This window comes from Cinclus cinclus, chromosome 1 (genome assembly GCF_963662255.1).
Source record: "Cinclus cinclus chromosome 1, bCinCin1.1, whole genome shotgun sequence".
NCBI classification, from domain to species: domain Eukaryota; kingdom Metazoa; phylum Chordata; class Aves; order Passeriformes; family Cinclidae; genus Cinclus; species Cinclus cinclus.
In genome coordinates this window covers 20,870,464-20,886,997 of record NC_085046.1, presented here as the reverse complement: position 1 = coordinate 20,886,997, position 16,534 = coordinate 20,870,464, and the positions used below count along the sequence as shown (strand labels likewise).

At 42.3% G+C, this 16,534-nt stretch overlaps 2 protein-coding genes across 2 annotated transcripts; one reads left to right on the top strand and one right to left on the bottom strand.

Annotated features, from left to right (window-relative positions):
- Positions 1-232: 232 nt before the first annotated feature.
- ACBD7 (acyl-CoA binding domain containing 7) lies at positions 233-7,104 on the bottom strand. Its single transcript, XM_062494651.1, has 4 exons — positions 7,054-7,104; positions 617-734; positions 451-513; positions 233-363 (listed from the first exon to the last, which is right to left on the bottom strand). The coding sequence occupies exons 1-4, from the start codon at positions 7,063-7,065 to the stop codon at positions 290-292; spliced, it is 267 nt and encodes an 88-aa protein (XP_062350635.1). The 5' UTR covers positions 7,066-7,104; the 3' UTR covers positions 233-289.
- Positions 7,105-8,886: 1,782 nt separating this feature from the next.
- RPP38 (ribonuclease P/MRP subunit p38) lies at positions 8,887-12,222 on the top strand. The gene is made up of 2 exons (XM_062494638.1): positions 8,887-8,912; positions 11,180-12,222. Exon 2 carries the CDS (start codon positions 11,207-11,209, stop codon positions 12,053-12,055), a length of 849 nt encoding a protein of 282 aa, XP_062350622.1. The 5' UTR covers positions 8,887-8,912; positions 11,180-11,206; the 3' UTR covers positions 12,056-12,222.
- Positions 12,223-16,534: the final 4,312 nt, after the last annotated feature.

Genomic DNA, 16,534 nt, shown 5'->3' with positions numbered 1-16,534 from the left:
GGAGCTTCTCTGTTTTGTCTTTTTCTGTCAAAATGCTAAATATACTTTTAATACCCACAAAAATCCACAACTCTCACAGAAAGCTTAATTTATTCAGTTCAAAATTATTTAGATTAGTATACAAGCTAAAAATAGATTATGTATGTAAATACCCTTTAAAGTCAAATAGCTGATGCTTAAAAGATATTAGTGTCCAACTACACAAAAAGGAGTTACTACTGCATTTTTCTCAGAGTTAGTTCACCAGCTACTGAAGAGTTAATTATTAGTGGGAATTATTTTGAATATTCTATATTCCGTATTTTTCTACCATTGCTCTTGCTTTAGATATATAGGCATTCATGGCATCCTCCTTTGATAAACCTGCAAAGGAAAGTAGGAGTCATTATCTTTCCTCATTTGTCATCCTATAAACTTGACTACGAGATGTAAATTTAATTGGTGTAACACCTTTTTTCAGGTTCCATGCCTCCCATTTGGCTTTCCCTTTCAAATCTAGCATTCCTGGACATTCTGCCAAAATAGATACATAGCTTTGGTTATCATGCAGATTTACATAACATTAGCTTGACTTTATCAAGATATGTGAGTAAATGTGAAGTACATATAGTAATACCAATATTAATATCTCCAACAGTAGCCTGTTTGTAGAATCCATATAATTCCTTCAGTTCTTCATCAGTTGGTCTTGTTTTTAATTTTTTTACATCTTCTGCAGCACCATCAAAGTCAGCCTGATGAAAGAACAGAAAGTGTACTCTCAAGGGGTGTATTTAAAACACGAGTTAATAGACACACAGCAGTATCATTAGGTATTCTCAATGACTCACTTGGGTTTAGCAATTAGACAAGGCTTTTTCCCATGAAAGAAGCTTCATAAATGTTAGAAAGGGATATAGGCTTGTACAGCTGACAGGGGCAAGCAGCCTCCCTAGTTTATATGGTGTATATGTCTTTTTACAGTCACACTGCAGGTATGAAGCCGTTCACTGAACTTTACACCCCACAGTAATCTCTGAATTGTTTTGACCCTGCCTGCAATGTGTTGGCTCAAGTGATGGAGCTCAAATCTTCTCTGAGTGGTACTGCCCAATTCACCCTCCATTTCCACTGCTCTGCTGCCAGGGAAGTAGGTGACCAATGGCTGGCACAGAGGTACCTCATAGAGATGAGCTACTGCCATGATCACCTTCCACAGCCAACTCTGAAACACAGGAGAGCACCAGAGTAAAATCTAAATTTACTCATTTCATCACTGTGAATCACACATTCACATCAACCTGATGCTGTAGCCATTCTTGCTATAAAGTGGTCTCAGGCTAAAGTCTGGAGTTCTGTTTCATGCCCAGAACATTTCAGAGAGAGCTAGATTTTGCAGAGTGACTAGAGACCCCTCAGGTCACTGCACTACTCTAATGCAGAATGATACAAGCACTTTAACATGCTATATGCTGGTTTCAACAATTATTTTAGCTTTTGAGCATTTGCAGAAGCACAGTATATCCTGCACACATTTAATGTGTACAAACCAGCTGTATTGGTTTTGAATGGCCTGATTTTTGGTAGTAAGGGGGACTACAAGAGTGGCTTCCATGAGAAGCTGCCAGAATCTTTCACCGTGTCTGGCAGAGCCAATTCCTGATGCCTCCAAAGGTGGATGTGCCTCTGGCTCGTGAGATGAGCTCACATTTGCAGAGGTTCACAGAGAACTATCTCCTGTGCCACCCAACGGTGCAGCAGGGGAACAACTCCTCTCCCTGAGCAGTGGAAGAAGCCACAGGTGAAGTGAGCATAACCCCCATTCCCTGACCCCTTGCACTGCTGGGGCAGGGAGGTAGAACTGGAAGGAAGGGAGGGGTGGGGAGGAAGGTGTTTATAAGGACTTATTTTACTTCTCATTGTCCTGCTCTGATTTTGTTTGTAATAAATTCACTTTGTCTCTTAAGTTGAGCCTGTTTTGTCCTTTATGGTATTTAATGAGTGATCACTCTCCCCGTCCTTATCTCAGTTAATGAACCTGTCATTAAATTTTCTCTCCCCTGTCTATCTGCAGAAGAGAGTGAGTGAGTGGCTTTGGTAGCTGCCTGGCATCTGGCCAGCATCAGCCCACTATACAAACTTAAAAGTTTGTGTAAAAGTCAGCAATAATTTCAGCATGTATACTGTGGCTCTGTTTAAATCACTGAGATCCTGGCATTCATTACCTCAGAAGTCCACACTGTGCTTCTTTGTACCACCTTTCCCTTTAGTTATAGGAAAGATTTGATTTATTTATTTTTTTTAATAAGAAAACAAAGTACATGTTTGTCTCCTTAACTGATGCCTTTCTCCCTTGGCAACTGACTGTGTTGGGTGGACCCAGGTGATGGAAATAAGCAAATATGAATGAGAGCTAAGTTCACTACAGCATTCTGTATTTAAATAGAAAGTACAAGAGAAAGGTTATTTCTGTTTTTAAATTTATGAAGGGAAAATGAGTGCTAGTTTAATTAAAGAGTGATGTTCAAGCATCTTTCCTCACAAAAAAGCCTCTTCCTGGAATCATGAAACTACATATTCATTGATGTAAGGACACACCAGCTGGTGGCTGCACTAAGACAGGAGCAGCAGGCAAAACAGGGTGAGGACAGGTAGTTGAGCACACTGCAGCTTCCTGCACAGAAACTTGGCCACTCTACCACCAAATGAGTCACCTCTGCCTCCTGAGATGGAACTCGCTTTTTATTTTGGTCTGGAAATTTAGCTTTGCTAATGAGATTGGCCAGATACAAACTTCTGAGGAATTTCTAATTTTTGCAAATTTTGAACTGCTATATAAAACACACAAAGGGAAAGCACAAGCCTTCTAAGAACAAAAGTGCTCTCCACGGGAGGATGTACATCTGTTACAGCAGTGTTGCAACAAGGAGCAGCAGGCAGAGAGGTGCATTTAAAAGGAATGTTTTTTAAAAAACATTATGTGTGATTAAAAGGACAGTCTTAAGTCCCTGCAAAACAGCAAATCTTGAATATTCTTTAAACTGTAGCTGTAAATTCACAAAGCATTAGAGGGGAAGAATTCATGATGACAATACACATAGCACCCTTAAAGTGAAGTGAAAGGAAAAGACAAAAATCCTGCAGCAATGGACATGCTTTTTAATAAATAATCTTCCAGTGAGAACCTCAGTGTTGGCATAACTGACAAGCAGAAGTTTCTGGGAGATTCCAACCAAGGCCTCCCTGAACCAGATGCCCAGTAGCAGATTGAAGAGTACAGAGAAGAATTGGTGTGCTAAAATTGATAATGACTGTTTTGAGAAGTGCTGCTGTTCTATTTTGAATATAATAATCCTTCTGAAAATTGGGCAGATTCCAAGTGCCATCTGCCTTCTTAAAGATCTGACATTTGGTCATTCAATAAAATATATGATTTGGCAGTTTCTGCACTAAATTCTAGATTAAATTACTTCCCAATATATTCTTAAATCTAAAACTTTATATACTGAAACATGTAATTACTTATGTAGTTTGTTCCTATTTTAATAAAAAATAATTCTCAATGTTAGTAAAATGCAATTATACCACAGAGAAAGATGAAGGTTTAAGACCAACTTTTTGTGTCTGATTTCTTTTAAGAACACCGCAGATTTTTTTACCAAATATTTGAGAGTGCTGCAAAATAAAACAGGATTTTTCAAGAATAAAGAACCAAAAGGCTCATATGTGTTCATATGTTCATATGCTATGTGTATATATTATATGTAATTTAGAGAAACCAAAACTGTGTGCTCTAGACTACATACAAAAGCTGAATCAATACTGTTGATATGGCCTTACAGCATCCCTTCTCAGCCTTTTTTTTTTGTTTGTTTGTTTTTGGTTTTGTTTTTGTAATATTAATGTTGCTTTCATAAATGTCTTGAAATTTTTATTTTTCTTATGCTGTATTGTGTCTTGGTCTCTTTGTGCACAGCAACTGTACCTGGATTTGCTACAACCACCTGAAATGCTTTAACAAGTTCAGATGTTAAGCTCATTCTTAATTTTCATCAAAAATTGCTGAGGGCCATAGTGAGTAAGTAAATAATATTATTCTTCCTTTCAGCAGCAAACCCAGAATGGTGAACCCATGTGTTTGAGGCCAGGAAGTAACACCAGCACAGGGAGAGAATTCAGGGTTTGGGGCAGAAGCACCTTGCCCTGTGTCTTAGGCACAGCATGGGTGCGTTCAGCCTGGGAGCAGGGAGGGGACAGACACACTGCCACAAGCAGGAGTCTATAAACCCACAGTCCCTGTGAGACTGCTCATAGGGCTTGCTTTGACAGTCAGGTGCCTTATCCTTCCATGAAAACAGGCCTGTTCCACTTTGTGCTCACCTCGGGGAAGAGGCAAGGACACGGGCATTGCAGAGGAGCTCACATGCTCTGAATTTACATCCCAGCCTACCCCTGAGTCACTCCAGCCGTGCCACACTGCTGCAGTGTTCCAGGCACTGCAGCATTAGGATATGAGGGAGTTTTGTACTAAGGCAGCAAGTGCAAGTCTAGTCACAAAACCTCCTATGCACTAACAAGATTATTTTTAATAGATGTACAGCATTTATAACGGAGAAGCATTTAACAAGGGGAAACAAAATCAGCACTGCAAATTACCTTACCAAGTAATTAAACACAGCGGTCCAAAGAAACTGGAACTGTACATGTTTGATGCTCTTCAAAGCAAAGCATTTAAAGTCACACTATTGGTACAGAAGTATAAAAGGGATGGACATTTACTTGCAAAAATAAATGTGATTACCTACTGCTCAAAGGTTTTTCTTTATAGGTACAATTTTATTAAAATAAATACTTCATTATTAATTCAAATATCAGAAATGTACAGATATTCTTGATTACACCTATGACTGACTCCTCCATCACAGACATCTTTTAATATTATCAACACACGTGCAAACAAAAGCAGGATTCATGCTCCCTCTCCTTTCTCCCTTCTCCCTCTCCCTTCTCCCTCTCCCTTCTCCCTCTCCCTCTCCCTCTCCCTCCCTCCTCTCTCTCTCTCTCTCATTACTACTATCACAGTATTATATTTTACTTTTAAAAAAATTATTAAACTATTTTTATCTCAGACCATAAGTTTTTGCTTCATCCCACTGCACTGAAGGGGGTGTGAGCAAGTGACTGCATGGTACTTATTTGCTGGATGGTGTTAAACCATGGCAACTTCACAGTAAGAATATAAACCAGAAGCCCTGTTCAGTTGTACAAGACAAATTATAAAATACGTTAAGGAAACCATTAAGTTAATAACCTTATCTCCCTATAATTTTATTCTATTTGCATCTATAGGCAAATATCAGAAGCTGGTTTAAAAATTTGCAAACGCACGTCTTACAGAGCAAAAAATGTGCAGAAATTAAACCTAAACACTAAACTTTACTTTTATCCCTCTCTAGCCAATCATTCTGCACAGACTGTTGCTTAGGATTTGCCTGCTTACACAACATGCTTATGAGCAGCCTGTAAAAAAGTAATTTCCTTTTAATCATGTGCTGCTAAAATACCCTTTAACTCCTCAAATAAAAAAACCATAAAAATATATGCAGACATAAAAATAAACACATGCCTTAAAGATAAAAGCACAAATTATCAGACTCTTATCAGACATTGCACCCTTTTGCAAAGAAAAAACTGGAATGAATTCTTCATTTACAGCAGAATATTTTACCAGTTTGCAAAACGTAAATATTCTATAGCCTCACTAATGAGAACATTATTTTATACATTTGTCCTCATTCCCATACAGCTAGATTCAATAAATGTATGGATATGGTTACTAACTGTAAACCAAACCAATGTGGACAAAAGTTCTATAATGTCTAATGCAGAATCTTAACATTTCAACCACTGATTTTTATGTGAAAGTGTATACAGCAGAGGAACAGCATATCATACTGCATTCAGCTCTTTCTTATCATGATTTCCGGCTCATTGCTTAATCATCAGGCTAATAAATCCACCTTCTAGAGTGAATTCAAGGCAGAATAAAACAAACTGTAATTCCGATTATTAATTAAGCAAAGGTGGCGTTGTATTTGGGATTTGGCAATTTTGACCCACTGAAGAAAGAGATTTCTTCTTAGCTGTAACACAGCACAATGAAACCTCTGTGCTATTCAGCATAATTGCAGCTCAGAAGAAAATTGCTAAGCTGCTGGCAGTGCACTCCCTGCATCTAGGTCAGAGCACTGTGCTGCTCACTCTTTGCAAAATGCACACTAACTAAGCTGAGACAGGCATAATGAGACCGGGATAGAAGAGCGTGCAAATCTTGCAGTGAAAGGGATAATAGGAACGCCTAAAGAAGAAAAACAGCTTAACCCATCAGGGCGTGGCCAAGACAAGGGAAGTATTCATAGTTTCCCACAAAGGTAGAAGGCTAAAAGCCAGCAATAAAGACAATATCCTCAACAGCTATTTAAAGCTATAATCAGAGAGAATGTAAAAGGAAGCCCTCTCTGTAGCCAGAAGGTAAGAAAGTAGAAGCTTTCCTACCAAAACAGAAGCCTATAAAAATGTAGCAGTCCAAATATGCATACACCCTAAAAAACACACACAACTTCCTTAAAAATTATTTACGTTTCCCAAATGCACATATAACACTATCTCAGTGGCAGAAGTTTCCCTCCTTCTTTAATAGGTCAAAGTAACCAGCTAGATCCTAAAAACATAAATATGCACTTGCCTTTCCAGGTCTAACTCGGTCCTAGCAAACTCAGATGCACACCTGAAGAAACACAATTCATGCACGCCCTCAATAAGTAAGGCTCCAAAATATTACATGACCTATGAAAGAGTTCAAATTAATCAGCGTGCTTATCACCCTCCACTTGTGAAAAGTACTATTTAACCTCCAAGGGTTTAGGCAGATTTCCCTGGCCTCAAGGTAACCTTGATTCTGCAGTAAAAATCCTTACGCTGAAGAAATACCACAGTCTCCTGCACGGCATTACACAGACGCACAGGGCATCCCTCCTGTCTCGTCTGTGTCTCACCAGATGCAGAAGTGCGTACCTGAAGAGTCATGATGCTGCGAGGATGCGCAGGGAACGGCCTCGCTCCGTCTCCGGCGGGGACGCGGCGCCTCTGCCAGCGGGCTGCGGTGGAGCGGCGGGGCTGGGAGGGATCCCGTGGTCCCCGTGACCTGAGCTCGGCAGCGGAGTAGCGCCGGCAGCACACAGGGAATCACTGCACACAGGGAATCACTGCACACAGAGATCACTCACTACACACGGGGAATCACTGCACACGGGGATCACTCACTGCACACGGGAATCACTGCACACGGGGATCACTCACTGCACACGGGAATCACTGCACACGGGGATCACTGCACACAGAGATCACTCACTACACACGGGGAATCACTGCACACGGGGATCACTCACTGCACACGGGGATCACTGCACACAGAGATCACTCACTACACACGGGGAATCACTGCACACGGGGATCACTCACTGCACACGGGAATCACTGCACACGGGGATCACTCACTGCACACAGGGAATCACTGCACACGGGGATCACTGCACACAGAGATCACTCACTACACACGGGGAATCACTGCACACGGGGATCACTCACTGCACACAGGGAATCACTGCACACGGGGATCACTGCACACAGAGATCACTCACTACACACGGGGAATCACTGCACACGGGGATCACTCACTGCACACGGGGATCACTGCACACGGGGATCACTCACTGCACACAGGGAATCACTGCACACGGGGATCACTGCACACAGAGATCACTCACTACACACGGGGAATCACTGCACACGGGGATCACTCACTGCACACGGGAATCACTGCACACGGGGATCACTCACTGCACACAGGGAATCACTGCACACGGGGATCACTGCACACAGAGATCACTCACTACACACGGGGAATTACTGCACATGGGGATCGATAATTGATTGATAAAACTACCCTGCAAATGTAACCATTAACAAAAAAAAATTTCTATCCCTCTTATATGAATGAATTATTTATATTCATAACTCTATACCTTTATGTACATCATTCCCTAGGCATAGTTTGACCCATGGTAGGTACTTCTGCATTTTCTAACCTGCTAACTTCCATAAAAACCATGCCAAAAAAGTAATTTAAGGGGAGACAAGTCTAGCTTAAATTTAGTCAGGAACTGATGCGAAAACAATCCAAGTAAATTTAAGTAAATAGATTTTAAAAAAATTGAAAACATCTTTGAAGCACCAGTGCCCTAACAAAGCTCTGCTCTTTCAAGGTTAAGAGGTTGTGCTTAACCGTGCTATGCACTAGGGTGAGTGTGGAAAATGAACATGCTTGTGAAGATTTGTTAAAGGCCGAGGGCAGACTGCAGAAAACATTGACTGGACCCAGTCCTTACCTGTGCCCGTGGTCACACAAGCTCCGTGCACAGCACGACACATACTGCACTGCAGCGAGGGACACCCTGCGGCTGTTAAGTCCCTACGAAGCACCTGGTGACCTGGCCCTGACTGCGTTAGCTGATATATGACTAACCAGCCCTGTCTCCGCCTATGGGCCACTTTTCGGGAGCGCTCGAGCCCTGGGAATGCCGCTGGTGAGCCTACGGTGAGAAGCACCAGGGGCAGGTCCTCAACACCAGCGCTTTAACGCTGCTTTGCACTGACGCCATGGCCCGTTCACCATGCGGTCTTGAGCGCAGCGCGGACACCGACCCTCCGTGGAGAGACCCACCCGGGCGGGGCGGGGGCCGGGACCGGGACGTGGGGCGGAGAGAGCCAGGCCGGGGGCGGAGCGGGGCCGGGACATGGGGCGGAGGGAGCCAGGCCGGGGGCGGAGCCGGGCCGTGAGCTGTGGAGTGTTCCTGGAGCGCGGGACGGCCGAGGTGGGGTCCGCTTTGCGCCGGCGGGTCGGGGGCAGCTGTGGCCTGGGCCCCACGGTCGGGCAGCCGGAGGCCGCTCCGCTCCCGGGGCCGCCTGGGCCCGGCCTGGCCCGCAGTGCTCGGCGGGCGGGGGGCGGCGGCCCGGGGAGAGGGTGCTGCGGTGCCGGGACGCGGCGGCGGGCGCAGGGCGTTGTGCTGGGGCCGTGCTTAACCCGCGTTTCTGTTCTGTGCTCCTGTTGGCAGGAGCTGGAGGAGCCCGCGGGGCGCTCCGGAGCGGAAGCGGCGGGGCCGAGTTGCTGGACGTGGGCGCCGTTTGCCCGAGCTCCCTTCCGCCGGAAGCCAGGGGGTCGCGACGGGGCGAGGTGCGGGAGCTCGGGGCTCGTTTATTCACTCGCTGCTCTGTTTCCTTGTTTCTGCACGCTTATTTTCCTCAGGAGTGCCCGTCTTGAAAAGAAAAATGTAATCTTTGAACTGTTAACGTGTTCCATGTTTTTTTCTTGTACCTGTCGCTGATTTTGTTTGTCAAAGGTCATCAGAGCATCCCTAATTGAAAGCTTTTAAAAGCGATAACCCAGAGTTCATTTTTTAAAAACAATCACAACCTTCCATTCTAACTCTGTCACACATAAGAATTCTTGTGGTCGTTTCCATTTACTTGTGTTGACTTTTCGATTGTAAGCAAAAGGGATTAGATAACTGCATGAATGATAGCCCCATAAAGGACTCATAGGTTAAGTTGGTACATCTTTATTCTTACATCCTGGATGTAACCATTCTGGGTGCTTAGGAATGGTGAGGGGAATGCCAGCCCTGTTCTCCCCAGATGGTTTCTCCAGGTTCCGCTGTTGGAAACAGATAGGGTCAGATGGACCATTGCTGAGGTGGCGCAGGGTATTTCATAGATTATTCTGAGAGTACTCAAGGGTGCCACGGTGGGGTTTTTTTTGTATTTTGGAATTCTCATTTTTACTGTTCTCTGAAAACTCCTTCACTGGTTTTGACTTTCCTTTTGGGTAACAGTTCACATTGCATTGATGCAACTCTGTTCAAGGTGGAATCATGTCTGACTGTCCTGAGTTGGACAGAATTAGGAAGGATCATCAAATCCAACTCCTGGCCTTTGCAGTCCAACTCGTGGACTGCCCCCAAAATCACACCATGTGCATCTTCTGCTGTCCTCTAGACAAGAGTTTAACTGAGTGAAAATCTGTCCAGATGTTTCTTGATGGCAGTGCACTTGGGTGAAGATGATATTTGTCTTTTTATATCAAAGTAGCTCACTACCAGTACACAGGGAACTGGTATGACTAGCAAAATGGTATCTTTTGGGTGGCTGCCTTTGGATGTCCACGAGCTGTACATAAATGCAATCTGTATGCCTGCTTGGGTAACTGGGAAACTTAGGGGGGAGTCATGTCATGTTTTCCCCGATTAGAAACCTGAGCTGCGCTTATTCTCTAAGCTTGCCTGTGCAGCAATGAAGACAATAGGAGCTCCTGAGCAGGAGCCATGGGGGTTTTGCAGTTTACCAGGGACTGTCATCAAGCTTGACCTCATGTCTTCACTGCTACTCTGGACTAGATCAATCAGAGAAATCTCTGCTTCTGTTCAGCTTTTCTCTTCCCTGAAGTCATTGTCCAGGTAATACAAAAGACCCCTTCTGAACTTTTGGAGGCTTGTAGGGGACTACCTTCCTTCCTTGAAAGCATAAATTATTAGAGTCTCCAAGTTCTATCTTACCTTCCAAATATAGAAAAAACACAAAGACATGGACTAAAGACTGAAAAGATGTTATTTCTAAAAATCCTAAATAAATTCAGGAACTTGTTTCATGTTGTGATTCATGTTTTGCTCTTGTTTTTTGTTTGTTTGGGGTTTTTATTTTTTTCCCTCCCATGTCACAGGGGGCAATGCAGCTGCTTCAGCCTGTGATTCTGGGGATAGGTTGTTGTTTGGTTGGGCTTGTATTTGTTTGTTTTTTTTTTTACATCTGTAATACCTCCATCTGCTTTTGTTCAGCTTTACTAAGAGTCTGTTGTCACTGCACTTGCCTTACTGTCCTGTCCAGCTTTTTTTATTTACTAAAAAAAAAGCAGCTCCACACCTGCCCTGTGGAAGATGTGTGAAGGATTGATGTGAGGAGGCTGATAGATGCCAGTGTCACTGACACAGAGTGTTACTTTTCTGCATTCCCAGAAGATGCTTCTGGGAACAATGTCCATAGCACACAGTACAGTATTTGAACTAACGTCTTGCTTTTTCTTCCCTAGGGTGACAAAACACAGAACCACCTCAGGATGTCTGTAATTCAACAAGGGACAGCAACACTTCGGAAAGCAAAGAAAACCACTGTAAAAACATGTCTAGATAACCCCTTCGTTTTCCAGTGGAAAACCATAGATGGAGAAGATATGCATTTTATACTAGAGACCTTAGAAAAAAGGATTAAACATATTGGACTTAAAAAGATTGAGAGTCCAAGGAAAAAAAACCGTTCCCTTACAAAAAAACACACAGAAAGAAAGTGTGATGCTGGCACCAGTGAACTCCCTAAAGAGGGAACAGAAAGCTGCCAACAAAAACCAGGATGGACTGACATAAGTATCAGAAGACAGCTTGCTATTGGAGTTAATGAAGTTACAAAAGCCTTGGAAAAAAATGAACTTCTTCTCTTGCTGGTGTGCAAGTCTGCCAAGCCTGCCATGATCACGTCGCACCTGATCGAGCTGAGCGCGAGCCGCGCCACGCCGGCAGGGCAGGTGCCACGGCTCAGCGAGACCGTCGCACCCCTGCTTGGCTTAACATCCATTCTAGCACTCGGCTTCAAAAAGCAGTCCGACAAATTCACTGAAACAATAGCAGCAATAATTCCAAAGATACCAGCTTTGGAAGTGCCGTGGTTTCAGTATGGAACTGAAGAATCCATGACTTACGCAGATACAGATTCTTCAGGAAATCTGGAACCCGAAGAGCTTGCAGAGGCACTGGGGGATAAGCTCACAAGTCAGAAGCGGAAGCATATGGAAAACAATCAGCCTGATCTTTCAAATGTAATTTTGCAGCCTTTGAAAATCAAGAAACTTGTCCCAAATCCCAATAAGATAAAGAAACCACCTCGCAAAAAGAAAAAGGCTTTTTCAGCATAACTGATTTTAGTTTGGTACTTTCTATTAAACAGATTTTTTTAAATGCAGGGTGGAATATAGTTCTAACTGAACAATTCTTCAGGCTTTACAGTGTAAAGGTCTTGAATACAAGGTGAATTTTACATTGCATTTGGCTGAGGTACCTTCTGCTTTAATAAAGAATATTGCTCAGACTTGAGGGTTAGTCTTTACTGGGGGTAAGTATTTTCATTTGCAGCTGGATATCAGAGTTAAAGCTGGTAATGATCATGCTGAAGTAATTTTAAGACATAATTTATACTTCTTTGGAATTTGTATACAAAGCATTAAATGAACTTTGTATTTTTACATAGATGAACATGCTTTAAGCAAGAGAGATTTAAGTATAATTACTCAAACAAATAAATACCAAAAGTGAAAGTTTATTTAAACAAAGTTCCATGCCAGTATAAGTCTTTTTAAAGCTGAGTTCAAGTAAATAGCACAAGCAGACTTCCCTTTTGAACTCTTATCATATAATTTGTTCTGCTGAACAACTTGTTTTGGTCGCAAAATGTATGCAGACTTGGGTTCCACTTGATACCTGGTGCATGGTATCCTGAAGGAAAAGCTATTTCCAAATACAAAACCAAGTTACTGCTGCTGCAGTATTAAAAAGAAATACTTCCATATGCAAATTATTAACACATATCCTGTGAGAAAATGTAAACCTAAACCCCATTAGATCTCAAAATGAAGTTAAAATTATTTCCCGGGAAATTGACAGAAGCCATATACTGTTTTATATAAAGCAGATGAGAACTGTAACTGCTACGAGACTGAAAACATATGTAACTTCTGAGTTTCCTTTAATTTTACTAGGGACTCTGAAAAATTTCCTAATGCGGGAGTTGGGTTGTAGGAAGAAAGTGAAATAGCACTGCAATTCAGGCAACCAGCCCCCAGGAATTTACTTGCAGAAGAAAGCATAACTGAGTAAGTTTTGTTGTTCCTTACAAGGTAAAGTTTACATATATTTTCCAGAGATTTATTAATCCAGACTTCCACAGCCATCCAATAGCTCATCCATATTTTGAATTCATTTAGACATTACTTTAGTAGTTCATGAGACCAACTACAAAGGCAGGCAGTAGTGATGAGCTAACGTGATTGTGTAGTCATGATGCTCCTTGAAGTTTAAACAAAGCATTTAATGCTACAATTTTTGTCTGTGTCTGAAGGTGCAAGAGGTGAGATTTCTTTTCCTTGCTTCATAGTCCTTTATACATGTCCTTTTTTCTGACTTTCTGGGTGCATAAAACTTTGGAGGCATGCTAGCACTAGTGTGTTTCATTCCCAGGCTGGCTAACCATAGCATAAGAGCATTTACACCGAGCGTAAGGATTAGCTTTGGTAAAGAACATAAGCACAGCAATCATCTTTCAAGCACTTCACTGCCTGCCCAGGTCTATCTCTGTTTTCAGGGATTTGGGTTCCCTCTGCAGATAGGAAGTTACTTTGGGAAAGAAGGAACATATGCTCAAAAAGCCCAAGTAGAAAAGGTGGTAGAGCAAGCTTTGCATTTGCCAATCCTTTGCAAACACCTATCAGGTTCTGAGGAGTCTCACATTCATAGCAGGACTAATGCACACTGGTTCAACCCTGGAAACAAGAGAAGGGTCTCCCCTACTGAGCTCCTGGCAGAGGCCCCACACATATTCACCTTCCATTTAGTATCTGCTTAGGAACTCAAGAGTTGCCACAATTTTCACCTCCAGAGTAACTGTCTTATTACATGGGTGCAGGCTGGGACACCTTCAAGATTCAAGTTCTCTTGATGCTGTGATACTTCAGCAAAACACTACAGGTGAAGAGCACTCAGCAAAAACAGAAGAGGCCATGCTTAACACACTCAAGTCCATGAACAGAACTCTCCAAGAGCTGCCCCAACACTCAGGCTTAGATGGCTGCTTCCCTCATGCTCTGATAAATTTTCTCTCTCAGCTACAGTGCTGCACAGCTTCTACAGGAGCCTGTCTCTGCCCTCCAGCCTCTCAGTGACTATGCAGCATGAGCGAGACAAGACAGAAGTTTATCCCTTGGAGTCAGCAGCAAATGGCACTGTTTTACTAGAAGAGAACACAAGATTGGCCACGCTTCTTCCTTCATGTGCCCTGCCTGAAGATTCAGGCAGAAGGCAGGTTGAAGGGAACCATGTTCAAGTGTGTCTTCTACCTGGACATACTTGGTCCCATCATGGCCTCTGTTTTACAAAGGATAGACAATACTTAGGACGATCTGCCTTGTGATTTCAGAGGACAAAATAAATCATCTGCCTAACATTTCTTCCACTTGCATTTTTTGAGGGGAAGGAAGGCAGAGAACATGAACATGTCCTTTACCTGGGCTGTCTCAGCAAGGAAGTATCTTAGCCATGAGGACAGGTGCTGTCTCACCTAACCTTGGGCAGCCCTGAGTGAGGACTGCTGAGGCTCTGCCTTTAAGAGCTGAGGCAGAACACACTGAGCTCCTTGGTGAACCTCATCCCAGAGTACTCCATGAGACTGCCCTGCCAAAGAGGCACCTTCTTGCCTTTAAGGAGTTAAAAACTTCAGTCTTTGACAGGGTCAAGATGAAATCTTTCTTGTTACCTCAGGTACCACTACCATCAATTACATTTTCAGGCACTTAATTCTGCTCAGGCTTCACACAGAGTCCAAACTGTCTCTGCACCACCTGTTTTGACTGCTACTAGCAGAGAGGTATCAAGAGATGTAAAGCCTAACTGCACCACTAGATTTTCTTTGAAGTCCTTTTAAATTCATGAGGTCCTGAGCTGGTGCACAACCAGGGGTCAAACAAACCACATTCAGTCCCTTCCTTTGTTTGAAGGAGGTTGAATGCTTTAATCGGCTATAATGCAGTAAGGGAAAGTATTTATCATTGTTTCTAGGGCAGAATCCTCTCACCACAATTCAACAGGAAAAACAAACCAAACCACAAACCATTCACACAGTGGAAAAGGTGCAGGAAGAAAGAAAAACCCCACTGCTACAAGGTGGTGGGTAGGGCTAACAGTTATGAAGAACAGACAAATTTATCTTCATGTACAGAATTAAACTTTCAGCAAAATCTGCTGTCAGATTTACAGGCATGTTTAAAAGGAAAGTTAGACATTTGCATTTCATGAGATATTCAAGTCACATTCAAAAGATGCTCACAGCACAGAGGCTTCACTACCACAATTTGGCACTTTCAGCTAGAACAGTTTCTTAACACAGATTTTCTCAGTGCTCAAGATTCTGCAGCATCCATGAGCTGAAAGAACTGCTATCATCTCTAGCTATGACACTATGCTGGAATGCATATAAAGTGCTTCAGAAGCCACTCCAGTTGCCGAGCATTCATAAGGGAATTAAAACAGCTCCACCCAACAACAAAGATCAGCCCTCCTACATTTCAGGAAGTGCAGTACAGACTTCCAAGGACTGAGGGCAAAGCATTTCTCTTCTGCTTACCAACTAGATATATAGCAAAACTTTTTGTTCCAAAGTCAGGATAAAAACACTACCAGGAACAATTTATGAATACATATTTACACAAGGTACTTTTCATTAGAATTACAGACTTCATAGGAAATCAAAGTAGACAAAGAAATATGTGCAATTTCGCAGAAGCGTTGAAAACATTCAAACTATAAATATCCTGATAGCGCTACTAAAATTCTTAGTTTTACACACAGGCTGATGTTACTCTACTGAGGAAAAACTAAGGTACTGTGCCACAACTGTAAATTAAGTACAGTAATGTATTATCATTCTGGCAACATAGATAACACCTGCACTGAACAGTGCGATACTGTTAAATCAATCCACTGATCTATTGAAGATCAAAGTACAAATCTGTATTTTTTATTGATTTGGCAGCGTTGCTTTTGGAGAAACAAATGCACTGGTTAAACCAGTACATTGTCATACTGCTCCAGTTACAAAAACATCCAGGACTTTCATAGAGCTACAAACGTATCGTACTTCGTGATTTTCCCCCAAATGATGATATCCATGTTAAGTAAATAAACAAAGATACTCCAGTTTGTATCCTTCATTCTGTTACACTGACATACATACATCACCACTTAATAAATAGAAATGCAGCAGTTCATCCACATAATAGCAAATATTTTTGTACCCTAACCCACCACTGAAGTTCAGTTTGTACAAAACAGTCCTTTCTACAGAGTGGAAAAAAATACCTTCTTCTCATCCAGGTGCAAGCTAAGCTTTGAAACTTAAATGAATGTGCTTTTTATTCTTTTCATGGACAATAGAAGAGTTTCATGGACCGTCTGATCTATCTGAAAATGCATAAATTTGGTCACATGTGGATGTCTTCACTGATCAGATTTAATGGACTATTTCAGTATCACTGACGTTGTGCTTTTACTCCTCTTGAACAACACCATTTCAAGAGTTATGGAGATCAAATTAACTCAAACGATGACCTCAAGAGTTCTAGAAACAT

Excerpts from the sequence above, each read along its gene's own strand:
- RPP38 (XM_062494638.1), top strand. The coding sequence starts at position 11,207 with ATGTCTGTAATTCAACAAGGGACAGCAACACTTCGGAAAGCAAAGAAA.
- ACBD7 (XM_062494651.1), bottom strand. Across the intron at positions 514-616 it reads TGTTGGAGATATTAATATTG|AATGTCCAGGAATGCTAGAT; the intron begins GTATTACTATAT and ends CTATTTTGGCAG. Across the intron at positions 364-450 it reads GGCATGGAACCTGAAAAAAG|GTTTATCAAAGGAGGATGCC; the intron begins GTGTTACACCAA and ends TTTCCTTTGCAG.